Here is a 13,880-nt window from a genome sequence, read left to right on the forward strand (position 1 = left end):
TCAAGCTATTCTCCTGCCTCAGCCTCCCAAGTAGCTGGGACTACAGGCACATGCCACCACGCCCTACTAATTTTTGTATTTTTAGTAGAGATGGTGTTTCATCATGTTGGCCAGGATGGTCTTGATCTCTTGACTTCGTTATCTGCCCACTTCAGCCTCCCAAAGTGCTGGGATTACAGGCATAAGCCAACACACCCGGCCTCTGTTGTCTTAAAATAGTCATTTTGGGAAATACATTATTTCTGGCTTGAGATTCCTACTTCTGTGCTGAAACTCAAACTATTTTTGTTGCCTATATGGAACCTTTTGATCAATCATTCCTTGAACCATTCTACTGAAGTTGCTTGCTAACTCTGGTCATAATTCTCTGCTTTGCATTTCCAGGTCATTAAAACACCAATGACCAGCCAGAAGACATTTGAATCTTTGGTAGACTTTAGCAAAGCCCTGGGAAAGCATCCTGTTTCTTGCAAGGTGAGAGTATGAGTAGCTTGGGAAGGAGGTGGTTCTTTTCTTCTTGAACCCTGACTTATTCGTGGTAGAATTCTTCTCATAGAATTATGTGAGAGGGAGCATTGTATACTGCAAGCTTGTCCGCGTGCTGTGAAGAGCAGTCCGCACCTCCTGTTCTAGGTTGCAGACAGGGAAACTGGACTCCTAAGCCATGCCTAAGGCCATCAGGTGGATAGTCTGAGACCTGAATGGAGCTGAGGACTCCAGCTGAGTAGAAGACACAGTACTGCTCTCTAGGTCCTGGCTTTTGTCTCCTAATGAATGGCTGCATTTTCATAAATGGTTTTGGTTGCCCTGTCAGCTTTAACTTCCACTGGGCCGCTGGGAGTCCAAACCCTGTGTGTCAAGTACAGCCTGGTAAACACATACATCCCTGACAGAAAATGAGGGCTTTACTTTTGCAAAAAATACTACAGATGGTGAAATAAATGATAAGACAGTAAGCGACCAACCTGCCAAAGTAGCAGTAAGGAACCTGTTTCTCACAGGAAAGTTGCATTATGTTTTTGTTGTTTGTTGTTTTGTTTTTCAAGAAGCAGCATGGTTTAGTGAAAAGCCTGCTTGACTTCCATCTTTTTTTCCGCCTTTCTTAAGCTACCCAGTTATTGTATATAAAATAATCCCAGTTGCTGAAATGATAACCTACTTGAAGGTAATTATTTTGATTACCTTAAATTTCTCCATTTGCTTTAGTTCTTCTTTAGTTCCCCCAAAACTCAGGGACTATACTTATGCATGACTTGGCAGTTTTTGTTAAGGGGTAGTTTTGTCACAAAATGCTACACCGTTACAAAGATTTACAAATAAGTCATCTACTTTTTTTTTTAAAACCATAATCCTTTATATCATTATAGTTCTCATAGCAAACGTTTGCTTTCTAAAATATTCTCAAGTTTGAACTCACAGTACTGTACTAACTCATGAAAAATCATGTTGTTCATGAATCCTCTGAAGAAGCCATCTGTTGAGGTGGACTCCAGCAGCCGAAGAAAGCAGGCTTGTGTGTTCTGCTCTTCCCTGTCCATGGGTAAAGTGTTGTTAGGGAGTCTCATGTTTTAATGCCCAATTTTTGTTTGTTTAGTTCCGTAGTCTTAAGTTATCTAGACTTCTAAAGTCATATTAATAATTGGATGTTATGATTGTGCTTTCTTACCCAGTTATGCTTTGTTAGTGGAAGAAAGTAGTAATAGTATTGAAAAGAACATCTGTGCAAGACAAAAAGATATGGAAACAGAAGTATAGGGAAAAGCTAATGATTATCTTCAGCAGCATAATCATTAATTTACAAAGTAATGATTCAGTCTTCCATCAGAGTGGCCACAGCAGCTGCAGAGATGGGAACTCTTTGTTCTTATTAAGTTGTTCTCGTTAGGTCATTCCAGAACTCTTTCTGTGTGGTGTTCTAAGGGCTTTCAGAGGGTCTCTCTGGGTCAGTTATTGAAGCCCTTGATGAGGGATCTGGACAACATATGGCAACCACATAGGACAGGGGTCAGCAAACTTCTGTAAAGGACCAGATAGTGAATATTTTCAGCCATACAGTCTCTGTTGCAAGTACTTAGTTCTATTGTTGTAGCATGAAAACAGCCATAGACAGTATATGCAGTATGAGTGTGGCTGTGCTCCAGTAAAACTTGACTTACAAAAACAGACTGTGGGTTGGATTTGGCCTACAGTGTGGTACTTTACCAATACCTGACGTAGAAGAGGGACATTAATATGCCTGGAATGTGCCTTCCTAGTGAGACTTCATGAGGGGAGTGTGGTATAAAGGTTAAGGGTATGAACTAGCCTGACTGGGTTCAAATCCTGGCGCCGGCACTTATTAGCTGTGTAACCTTAGGCAAGCTACTTAACCTCGCTGTGCCTCAGTGTCCTCATGCCTCACATAGGGATAGTTATAGTACCTGTCTCACAGGGTTATTATGAGAAATGAATAAATTAATTTTTTAAAGTATTTAGAACAGTACCTGGCACATAGTAAGTATAGTAAATAAAATGTGTTTAATAAATAAGAATCTGAAAAATATGAATTTGATTACATAAAATAAAATTACTTTATTTAAAGACTATGTCTTCTGCCAGGGACGGTGCCTCACGCCTATAATCCCAGCACTTTGGGAGGCCAAGGCAGGTGGATCACTTGAGCCCAGGAGTTTGAGACCAGCCTGGGCAACATGGCAAAACCCCTCTCTACAAAAAAATAGCTGGGCATGGTGGTATGCACCTCTGGTCCCAGCTACTTGGGAGACTGAGGTGGGAGGGTCACTTGAGCCCAGGAGGTGGAGGCTGCAGTAAGCTGAGATCACACCACTGCACTCTAGCCTGGGCAACAGAGCAAGACCCTGCCCCCCCTCAAAAAAAAAAAAAAAGACTGTATCTCTTCACATTCCACCAGTATACTGAGAGTATCTGTCTCTCTGCATTCTCAATAGCATCAAATGTTATTACCATGGGGGAAAAAACCTTTGATAATCTTATTGGCGGAAATGCATTTTTTTTTTTTTTATTACTGGTGAGTTTTTTGTTTTTTGTTTTTTGTTTTTTTGAGATGGACTCTCACACGGTCGCCCAGGTTGGAGTTCAGTGGCATAATCTCAGCTCACTGCAACCTCCACTTCCCGGGTTCAAGCGATTCTGCTGCCTCAGCTTTCCAAGTAGCTAGGACTATAGGTGCGTGCCACCACACCCAGCTAATTTTTGTATTTTTAGTAGAAACTGGGTTTCACCATGTTGGCCAGGCTGGTCTTGAACTCCTGACCTCGTGATCCTCCCACCTTGGCTTCCGAAAGTGCTGGGATTACAGGCGTGAGCCACTGCGTCTGGCCAGTGAGTTTAAATATTTAATGAGTCTTGGCACTTTTTCCTTATTGAGCTCCATGAGCTTTTTCTGTAGAAGATATTAACTATTCTAATTGGAGCAAATGTTTTTCTCAGGCTGCTTTCTGACTTGTGACCTTACATATGGTGTGCTTCATGTTCTCAGGTACCCTATCTTGAGTTTCTATAGTGAACCTTTTGAAGTTGAAAAGAGTATTTTTGCCTCAATTATAAAATCTGTATTGTTTCATAATCTTAATTAAGCTGATAAAACTTGTTTGTGCATCTTTGTGCTCATGTGGCAGTAGATGGGATTAGGACTTGGTTTCAGTTTGCTCAGGGTTAAAGGAGGTTTACATCCTTTGTATTACTGTGTAGTTTCCCAGCATGCAGTCAGGTTAGCTCTGTGAGGAGTGCCTGGTCGTCTGTAATTCAGACATTAAGGAAGTACCTAGTGTGTGCTAGAAATGGAATGCAGAGTTTGGGCCAGGGTGAGGAGTTCTGCCCTCAGGAGGATCATAGCCTTTTGACCAAAGAGGAGGCACCATTTGCCTAGTGGAAATCAGCTTCAACAAAAAATCACCTGTTTTTCTCTACACATCCCCAGAAGAGATCAGTAGATAAAATCCAGATCCCACACCTGTCCTCCGGAGAGATTAATTAATGTTAGTTACTGAGAAGGGAAACGGATGAAAGGCGTGTATGGCACAGGGGCCACCCCAGGATGCAGAGGTCTTAGGGGATGTGCCGTGAAAGGCCAGCTCTCTGTAGGGGCTGTGCTCCTTTGACGGAGCACCTGCCGCCAAGTCAGCTCCACTGCACTGTGCGCTGGAACCTGAGAAGATGCTGGGTAGCCTAGGACTGGCTCCAAGGAGCCTGGAAAGCAGTCCTCCTTTTAGGACTGTTCAAGGTGGGGTGTGACGTTTTGTCGATTCTTGAAAGGGAAGTGGGAGGAAAGAGGAGAGGAGTAAAGAGATTAGGGCTGTGTGTACAGCATTTTATGTTTTCTGATTTATCTTCACAACTTTGAGACAAACTGTCACCCCCAGTTCAAAGATGATGAAACTGAGATTCAGAATAACAGAAGGACCAAGAGAGCATTCAAGATTGAACCCAAACCTGCCTGTCCCAAAGCCATGCTCTTCCAGGTCACCCATGTGCCTTGATCTGCCTTTATGTCAGGATCTGTGCAGTGTGGCATCTGGGTTTGAATTTTTTTAAGTACTATGATTGTTGGATAAATTGTCATATGAGATAGATATAAGGTCATACTGCAAATTTTGAAAATGTACAGCTTGATAAATGGGGGCAAACATGATCCAGGGTAAGAAGGGGCGATTTGGTGACTTCACAAAAGATATCATTTAATGAAAGTTTACTAGTTTTTTGTTTTTCTCTCTCCCAAAACAGGACACTCCTGGGTTTGTTGTGAACCGCCTCCTGGTTCCATACCTCATGGAAGCAATCAGGCTGTATGAACGAGGTATCTTTCCTGACCCAGGCCAGGGGCTGTAGGCCTCAGCTCCTGGCGCCACTGTCTGGAATTCTCAGTATCTCTAGCAGGGGTTGAGCCATGCACAATGGAGGAAGCAGTGTCTGTTTTCTAGCTGTGTGAGCTCAGCTCCACCGTGGGCCCTGGTACCTTTTTCACTGTTTTCCCAGGGCCTCCTGGCTTCCCTGTGAGGCCTCTGAGAAAGGGTTCTGGAACTCCCACCACCCCAACTACAGTCCCAGCCAGAGCAATTACACGGCCGGCCCAGATTGATATCCTGGATCTCTGCTTTTGATTAAAAGGTTTACTGCTTTTAAAAATTATCATAATGTAAAAATCACTAGGCTAGGGAATCTTGAAAGTTCCTTAAGGTTCTAAAACTTGTGACTGACAGGTGATGAGAAATATGTGACAAGGCCGATATGTGGTAAGGACAGTTTTTAGTAATCTTGTGTCTGTCCTTACTGAATGATGTCATGATGTACTTTTTGTAACCTTAAGAATGGTTTAAATAGTTTTCCTCAATTCTTGATTGACAAAGAGTGCTTTTCTCTGCTGTAGAAATATCAGGCCTGGGACAGGGTCCAGGCTTCTGAACTGATCTTCGTCCTCCTGCTTGCTTCCCCTCCCTGGTTTCTGGAAAGGTAGCTATCATATCTGCTTCAAAGGCAAACAAGCCTTAATAGGACTGGATAAAAAGCAAGTGTAATTGTTTTCAATTACTTCATTCATAAATGCTCACTCCTGAGAGTGTCATTTTTGAAACAAAACATTTACACCAGCTCTTCCAGAGAGATGAAAGCACATTTGCGTCCTCAAAATCTGCTTTAAATATTAAAACTTTTCTCCGTGGTTTATGGAAGCAATTGCCTTACTTTTGCTCCAAGATCAAACCAACACTTCTGTGTTTATCTATCAACAAATATGCCTAATTACACCTCAAAGAAAGCACGGAGCATTTTGCCCTACCTTGAAAGGCAGTTGTATGTCTTTTTTTTTTTTTTAATAAAATGTAATATTTTAGAATGTAGCATGTGAGAGATCCACCTCTTGATGGTGATTTCCTCACTGTCCCTTTGATACATTCTCCAGTACACCAAGTATCAGATGGTAAGTTGAAAGCCCTCTTCTTGTCTGTGGTCCCTTTCTGCACAGGTGCATGCCCTTTGGCCCTCACCATCCCTAGCCACCTGTAGGCTGAAGCTAGAGAAGCAGGACCTGGCTTCAGGACATGCTCTTCGCTTGCTGTGGGCATGGGCTTCAACAGCCTATCATTGCTGGTCCCCTTGCTTCTCTTTCTACCACCTTCTCAGAATCTGCTTCTGAAGGAGCTGGGTGCCATGCCTGGGATGGGTGCTGGTTCCCCACTGTACACTATAGTCACACCTCAGGCCTCTTACCATGTCCCCCCGCCCACCGCCTGCTCCCTCCTCTTAGCCAACACAGAGGAGTGCTCAGAGCACGCCCACCATGCCATCTCGGTCCCACAGTTCCACCTTGAAGCCTCAAGCATCTGGAGACTCCCTCTCTTGTCTGCCACATCTGTTCATCACTTTTGATTCCTTCCTGTCATGCCTGTTCCGCCTCTTCATCCCAGCATTTCCCCATCCCAGTCCAGCTGCCTTCATGAGGTTCCTCAGGTAGCAGAGAAATTCACGCTACTCGTGTCTTTTCCTGACTGGTCCCCACTACTGCGCTTACTGAGAAAGTATCATGTTGTCCAGGAAGTTGAGACACCGCCTACTGCATCTGCCCACACACCCCCTGCACAGCCTCGGCAGACGCTCTGTGACTGTTTCTGAACTCAGGCAAGGGGAACTTCCTGTCCCCCACTGTTGATCCACCTGGGGCTGCATGCCGTGGTGTCGCCAGTGCTGCCGTGAGTGGCGCAGGCTCCCTGGAAGGACGTGTGGGCTGCTACGGGTCGGGCCTCCTGGATGACCGGGCCCCCGCCACGAGCACTTCTTGCCAGTCCCCACAGGATCTCGTGGAGGCTCATGCCCTCTTGCTCTGATGTCTGTCCACTCATTGTGGCTTCCATGTTGGGCCTTCTTTCCCAGTGTCCCAGCTCTGTGTTCACTCTTTTATTGCTCTTGTTCCTTCACACTGTGACTGAGGCCTGATGCATGCCCCAGTCAACTGTCACCCCTGTGGGTCAGAGGGACAGAGGCTGGATAGGCTGTGTCTGACAGTGGATCGCTGCCTTTGCCAGGCACCCACTCCTAATTGCCAGCGTGGGCAGGACGGTGGGGCCGAATGGTCAGCTCTTCTCAGGAGGGCTCTGCTGGCAGCAGGCCTGGGAGGAACATGAGCCTGCCCTCCGGTCACCATGTGACATCTTGCTCACATTGTCGCCCCTGCTCAAGACAGGCTTAGTGATTCTCTGGTGACCTGCCATCTATAGGCTCGGCCAGAGAGCCTTCCTTCTGGCCACTCTCTGCCCCTACTGTCATCACCGCAGATTCTACTCCCGCCATTCCCACATGGCCCCACCAGAGTGTCTGCAGAGCTTGCAGCTGGATGTCATCTCTGTCATCACGACTCTTCATGCTTTGGCTCTCCCTTGGGTCACTTGTCCCTGTCTTCCCTGTGGCATGGCAGGTGTTTTCTTTCCTGTACTGTACTCTCTTTTCTGGGGCACTCTGGCTCCTCTTCATCTTTATTTGCCCCAAAGTGCCTGTGTAAGGCGGGCACATAGGCAGCTGCTGATGAGTAAAAATGCTGTTTCTGAGTTGTTGCTGGGTGCCTCTGTTCATGCTAAGAATGGTTGGCAGGTGGTGCTGCTGAGCCAGCCAAGGAAACAGAAGTCGGGCAAGTCCCAGGCCCTCAGCTGTGCTGATCTGGACTTCACTGAGGAAGCTTTCCTTTGCTGTCTTATCTGGAGTTAGGGGCTCTTAACTGGAGGGAGGTGGGAGAGGGTGTCCAATGAACCTCCTAAGGTTGATGCAGAATTTGGGGTGTATGTGCACTTTTTATGGAGAGGGTGTCTGATTGTCAGACGTACTTGATTCTAAAGAAGTTTAGGAATTCCTCGTTTAAAACATGATTCCACGTCTAACTCTCACTTGGCACAACGATTTCTATTTTATTTCTCTGTTTCTGAAAGTTTACCTCTTTTGCTCTGCATTATTGAGAACAGGATTTTTAGAGTTGTGCTGACTTTGTAGGGTTATTTAGATATTTTTCTATCATGTGCTGTATCTTCATATTATTTGTTGAAATAAAACAGTCCTCAAGTGAGTCTCTGAATCTGCAATTATAGCCTTGCTTCTAGGGTTCATTGTCCTGTCCTTGAATATAGATTTCATTAAATGACTTTAGCTGAGTTGCAACCATTATGCTGTCAGATTTCTGTCCCAGGGAGACTGCCCATGATAAATGAACCAGTACATAAGCATGTTAGGTTGTGATGAGTAACTGTAGAGAAGAAGATAGTAAGAGATGGCAAGAATCTTGTCCTAGTGTCCTGGCCTTTTCTTTAGTTCAGGGAGTTGCTTCTTTTATATATGCAGGGAGGAGAAGAGGCTCTCTGAAAGATGACACCTGAGCAGAGGCCTGGAGGAAGTAAGAGACTGAGCCCCAAAGATGTCCGAGGGCAGCACCCTAAGGACAGGGAGCTTATCCCAAGCCTGAGGAGCCTGTGAGGCCAGCACTTCCAGCATTCCGGGGCTCTATCAGCACAGAAGCCGCGAGGCTTCCTAATGAAATCCTCTGAGTAGAACCCACTTTTAAGCTTCAGAGCCACACCCCAAATATACTGTGTTCCTTCCCCTTCCTCCCTCTGCATGTGCTGTTCTCTCTACGTAGAATGCCCTTCCTGGTCTGCTCATCTCAGGATTACCTTCATCTTCCAGGACCCAGGCATGGGGGTGGTTTTGGTGAAGCCCTGGCAGTGTGAGTAAACCTGTCCATCTTTTCTCACACACAGCTGTGTGAGTCCTGAATCTTCAGGTCTGATTATGTTGAAGTTTTGGCTTACACATCTGAGTTCTCCCATTATATCATGAGTACCTTGAATGCTCGTCTTGTTTATCTTTGTCTCATTCTACATCTCTGGTGCCTGCTACATAATAAATAGAAGTTGAATGAATGAATGAGGCTGCCTATATGATTATTTTTGTTTCTTTGCTTTCTTATGGCCTAACACTCAAATCATGATTTCTCAGGCATCTCTAATCCTAATTAGTGTAGTTATTAGTAATGTCAACCATAATAAATAATTGAGGTATATTTTAATCACCTTAAAATGCCTTGAAATCCTTTGGCATTACTTTAGTACTTTATATGCTTTTAAAAAATATCGTCTTTATCAATGTTTAAGTAGTTTCTCTGAGCGTCTTAACATTTTTCCCTCTTTTCTTTAGCTTTGATCTGATTGACTTCTTCTTTATGCTTTGGAACAAAATTCTAGACAGCCACTTGTTGCAGACTATTCTACTTTTCTGATTTCAAAGAAAGGGAACAGGTTGTTCTCTATAAAGGCCTCTTGGGGCCAAAGGACATAGTAAGAGTAAATTTCCAGGGGAAAAATACATTGATCCTTGTCTTAGTCTACTCAACAGACTTCCAAACGTGTGGCGATTCTAACTCAGGTTTGGGCTTTTCTTTAAAAGGTATCTTGACTAAAAGATTTGTGTGAATGTGATGCCAGGGGAGTACTCCTTACTTGTAAAACCCAAAAAACTAGGGGAAAAAAATACATACGATAACTATACATACAAAAGCAGAAAACTTAAGTTTTCTTTTTAAAGAAAGTTTATTTATAAATCAAAAATATGCTCTAGCATTAAATGATGTTTTAATAAATGATTCCAGAGTTGGAAAATCCCAGTTTATTTGAAAGTAGCTGAAGTTTCCAGGCATGGAGACTTCTGTCTCCATGAACAGGGTATTAGTACTCCAGAATTCACCTCAGTGGCGCAGTAGCTTTGAAAATCTTGGGCCACACACTGTGGCTTACACCTGTAATCTCAGCACTTTGGGAAGCTGAGGCGGGAGGATCACTTGAGGTTGGGAGTTTGAGACCAGCCTGGCCAAATGGTGAAACCCTGTCTCTACTAAAAGTATAAATATTAGCTCTGTATGGGGGCGCACAGCTGTAGTCTCAGCCACTTGGGAGGCTGAGGCAGGAGAATCACTTGAACCCAGGAGGCAGAGGTTGCAGCAAGCCAAGATTGTGCCATTGCACTCCAGTTTGGGAACAGAGCAAGACTCTGTCTCAAAAAAACAAATAAAATCTTATGACCTCTTTGGCATGTACTTTAGAGAGGAAATCTTTACCCACGCCAGAAAGTCTTACTCTAAGACATTTTTTTTATTGTGTAAGCATATAAAGTTCTAGTAATTCTGGGGCTAATCCTGTGATAGGGAGAATTCAAGGAAAGGTGGTGGTGACCCAGTGCTGCCCTTTTCTCCTTAGGTGATGCATCCAAAGAAGACATTGACACTGCTATGAAATTAGGAGCCGGTTACCCCATGGGCCCATTTGAACTTCTAGATTATGTCGGACTAGATACTACAAAGTTCATCATAGATGGTAGGAATTGGAATTTTTTGTTGTCTTTATTGAGTTGAGGTAGTTTTTCTGAACTGTAAATTATAATGCCTTTTAAAAACAAGTTAGCAGGGGTCTTAATTAAGACCTTCCAAAATCCTGCCTTACCAGGTTGAGGATTCATGAACAGATGGCAGGAGAAGGAAGAATGTGACTGTCTAGTATCTCTTTAACAGGGTAACCCTGAAGACAAAATATAGCACAAACAGGTCTTGTGTGACCTTCACCCAGTTTCCCCCAATGGTTATATAGCCATAGTACAATATTAAATCCCAGGAAATTGACAGTACAATGTGTTATTTTATCACATAAATTGATTTGTGTAACCTCCATTGCAAGCAAGATACACATCCATTTTAAAAATATATATCCATTGTAATGTAATAGCTCTGAAGACAGGGTAAAAATAATAATTAAAACTGGACTACTGAAGTTGAATTTAGCTATCTGTTCCCAAGTTTCACAGAATGCTAGTTGAAGAATTAAATTTTGAATTTTATGTGGATGCAAAATACCAATGGCAGGAATGCAGATTTTTTAACATGTATTCTGAAAGTTAACTGTGCCAGTGACAGTAAACTAACAGAAGCAAATTAATGGCTTCTGTCAGTGTACTTGGGCCTTTGGCCTTAGTGATTTCTGAGAAGACACTGGATAAGCAGGAGGGTCATCGCAGGGCCAGGCTTCAGGCAGCACAGGTGGGTGGCAGTGCAGCAGCTTTGGGGCTGATGTGACTGCACCAGCACAGCCTTCCTCGGTGCCTCTGCAGTGGTGGCCGGAGGGGCACCATGCCTGGGGGGCTTTCCCACAGCAGAGGCAGGCCCCCAGACTTGCCCTTGGGAATGCCAAGGTGTAAAAATAAACCCAGCACTTCATCCTGAGTTCTGTTCCCTCCTCTCAATAGGGTGGCATGAAATAGATGTGAAGAACCCATTATATCAGCCCAGCCCATGCTTGAATAAGCTGGTAGCAGAGAACAAGTTCGGCAAGAAGACTGGAGAAGGATTTTACAAATACAAATGATGTGCAGCTTCTTCGGCTCTGAGAAGAACCCCTGAGAGCACTTTCCAGCCAGTGCCCCGAGTGCCTGTGGGAATGCTCTTTGGTCTGACATTCTCTCACACAGCACAGTCTAATCAATATGCATTTTGATTGTAATCTATCTGAAGTGATTATTACACCAGTTACAGCAGTAATAGATTCTCCATTAAGAACTAATTCCCTTTTTCAGTCTATTCACTTCTGTGTATTTTCTAAACAGCTTTATACCCTTGGTGCCTTGGAGCAAACTTTTTTTTTGAACCTTGTCATTTTTATGAAGAATTGCCTGGATTCGTTCTCTCATCAAGGGAAAAGTACTTCCTCCGAGAGTGCGAGTGCACCATGCCCACTGTTGCTGCATGCGAGAGTCACAAGCCACTGGCATGCACGTGGTATGTCTGTGAAGCACTGCAGCGAGCAGTACCTGGATCTTGCCTTTATAAGAACATTTTGCTGCCTGCAGCTTTGAGTCTTGCCCTACATTCTGGGCACGACATAAGATGTGTCTTTATTCAGTTCATCGTGAAGATGCTGCTGCTGGATGGGTCGGCATATCTCTGTGTGCATGGTTTGCAGGAGGTCAGTTTTCATGGTCAGTCAGTTCCACAGATCTGAATGATTACTGTCTGTCTGTGTCTTTTTTCCATGAGAAATCGCGGTTGCAAATTGCCTATAAATTGACTCTACTAAAATACAATGTTTTCGTCTGAAAATTTGAATTGAAAAAGAAATGTATAATATAAAATTGTAATACACTCAAATGTTTATAAAAGTAAAAAGTTGATAATTTAGCAGAAGCTATTTCCCCTCTTCTTTGGCCTGCTGTTAATTTTTAAAGTGGGAGTGATGGGGAGGAGGAGTGGCAGGAGAAGGCGTTTGTGTGAAACCTGCCTGTGGCCATCACTGCCAGATTTCTTACCAGGAAAGCAGTAATAAGGGCACAGAGAACAATTTTTAAGGAACATCTGTTTCTTCTTTGCCAACAAAGTGAAATAGTGTAATGTAAGCTTCTTTTAATCATTGGCTTGAGAAAATGTCTTCCAAGATAGAATTTTGGAGTTGGAAAGACATCAGAAATCCTGAGGTCCAGTAGCCTCATTAGCAGAAAGCTTAAGGGATGTGTCCAAAGTCACTAGATATTTTGTCACAGAGCCTAGATTAGGACTAGATTTTGATAAAATTAAGTACAAAATAGCCCATTTGAAAATCTCAGATCCAAACTTTCAGACAGGACTTTCCCTAAAATGGACATCCTTGTTTGGTATCCTGGGTCATATAGGTCTAATAGTCGAGAGATTTTTTTTCTTCATTTTATGACTGATAAAAGGGAGCTTATTAATTTTTAAAAATTTGAATCTAAGCATAGTGGGAAAAAAAAATACATCGGTGCATTTTTACCACACATAGAACCTGGGTAGGACACTTTTAGGTTATTCTTATAAAACGCTGCCTAACGAACAAAAGGAAGCACCTGTGAGGCCACCCGCATTTCCATCGCTAAAGGTTACCCTTGTGGTCTGACAGCTCCCTGCTTTCTCTCAGGCTGGCTTTTGACCTTTGACATGAGCCCTGGACCTAAGTGGAGGCTTCATTTCCTTACCGTCTCACCAGAGTCCCCATAGGATGCAGGCCCTTGTCCTGGAAATGGCAGCATTCATTCTTGACCACTGAATTCCAGGAAAGATGTAACTCAGCAATGCGACTGTCAGCCTGCCAGGATGAGACGGTAGGGGCTGCAGCAGTCTTTCTGGCTGGCGTTTTAAAATACTTTAAGCCTACCAAATAGTCAAAAGGCCTAGTCTCAATATCCTTTTATTGTTTTCAAAAAATATTTTCTATGCTGCACCATGTTTGGAACCAGGAAGGGATTTTGAACATCCTTCCCTTAGACATAGGAGGTGAGGAAGTAGCTTTTTCTTTCCCAACTCCACATCTCTGCGTTCTCAGGTGAATGAAGCTGCTTGCCATGGAGAGATCTTGGGGCCAGGGGGAGGGAAGGTCATGTCAGTCAGGTTCTCTGCTTCCAAATACAGGCCCGCTGCTGCTGTTTGCTCAGTCTGTGGCTAAGAACTGAGCCTCAGTGAGAGCCCCAGGTGCCTTGCATCATCCTCCACTGTGTTTTGGCAGCATTTGTTCAAGAGGGAGGGTGGGTCCTGGCAGTGCTGCTGGGCCTGGTGTCACTGCTCTTGGTTCTCCTCATCTCCCCAAACTTGCCTCCTAAACGTCATGAATCTTTTATGACACTTGAAAGTAAAGACCAAGTTTTAGGTCAAGAGGATCCTTTTTTTTTTTTTTTTTTTAAATGGGTCTCCCCCTTTTCCCCCAGGTGGGGTGCAAAGGGGCAAACTTTGGCCAACCTCAACCTCAAACATGTTGAAATAGTAGATAAATAAATATTTAAAGACAAAAATGGAGCTTAAAAGAAATAAGGGAAATTCTCTAGGTACTCACCATTAGAGA

At 43.8% G+C, this 13,880-nt stretch overlaps 1 protein-coding gene across 2 annotated transcripts in view; it reads left to right on the plus strand.

The window, feature by feature from the left end:
- HADH (hydroxyacyl-CoA dehydrogenase) overlaps positions 1-12,216 on the plus strand; it is a 46,437-nt gene extending 34,221 nt beyond the window's left edge. Inside the window, exons 5-9 of one of the 2 annotated variants that reach the window (XM_011945728.1) lie at positions 385-474; positions 4,744-4,816; positions 9,388-9,438; positions 10,245-10,361; positions 11,284-12,216. In XM_011945728.1, the coding sequence (XP_011801118.1) occupies positions 385-474; positions 4,744-4,816; positions 9,388-9,438; positions 10,245-10,361; positions 11,284-11,402 (450 nt within the window). In that variant the 3' untranslated portion in view covers positions 11,403-12,216. The remainder of the gene's footprint in view (positions 1-384; positions 475-4,743; positions 4,817-9,387; positions 9,439-10,244; positions 10,362-11,283) is intronic. The other variant, XM_011945726.1, reaches the window with a different exon arrangement.
- Positions 12,217-13,880: the final 1,664 nt, after the last annotated feature.

Source organism: Colobus angolensis, unplaced genomic scaffold (assembly GCF_000951035.1).
Source record: "Colobus angolensis palliatus isolate OR3802 unplaced genomic scaffold, Cang.pa_1.0 Scaffold244, whole genome shotgun sequence".
Classification (NCBI taxonomy): domain Eukaryota; kingdom Metazoa; phylum Chordata; class Mammalia; order Primates; family Cercopithecidae; genus Colobus; species Colobus angolensis.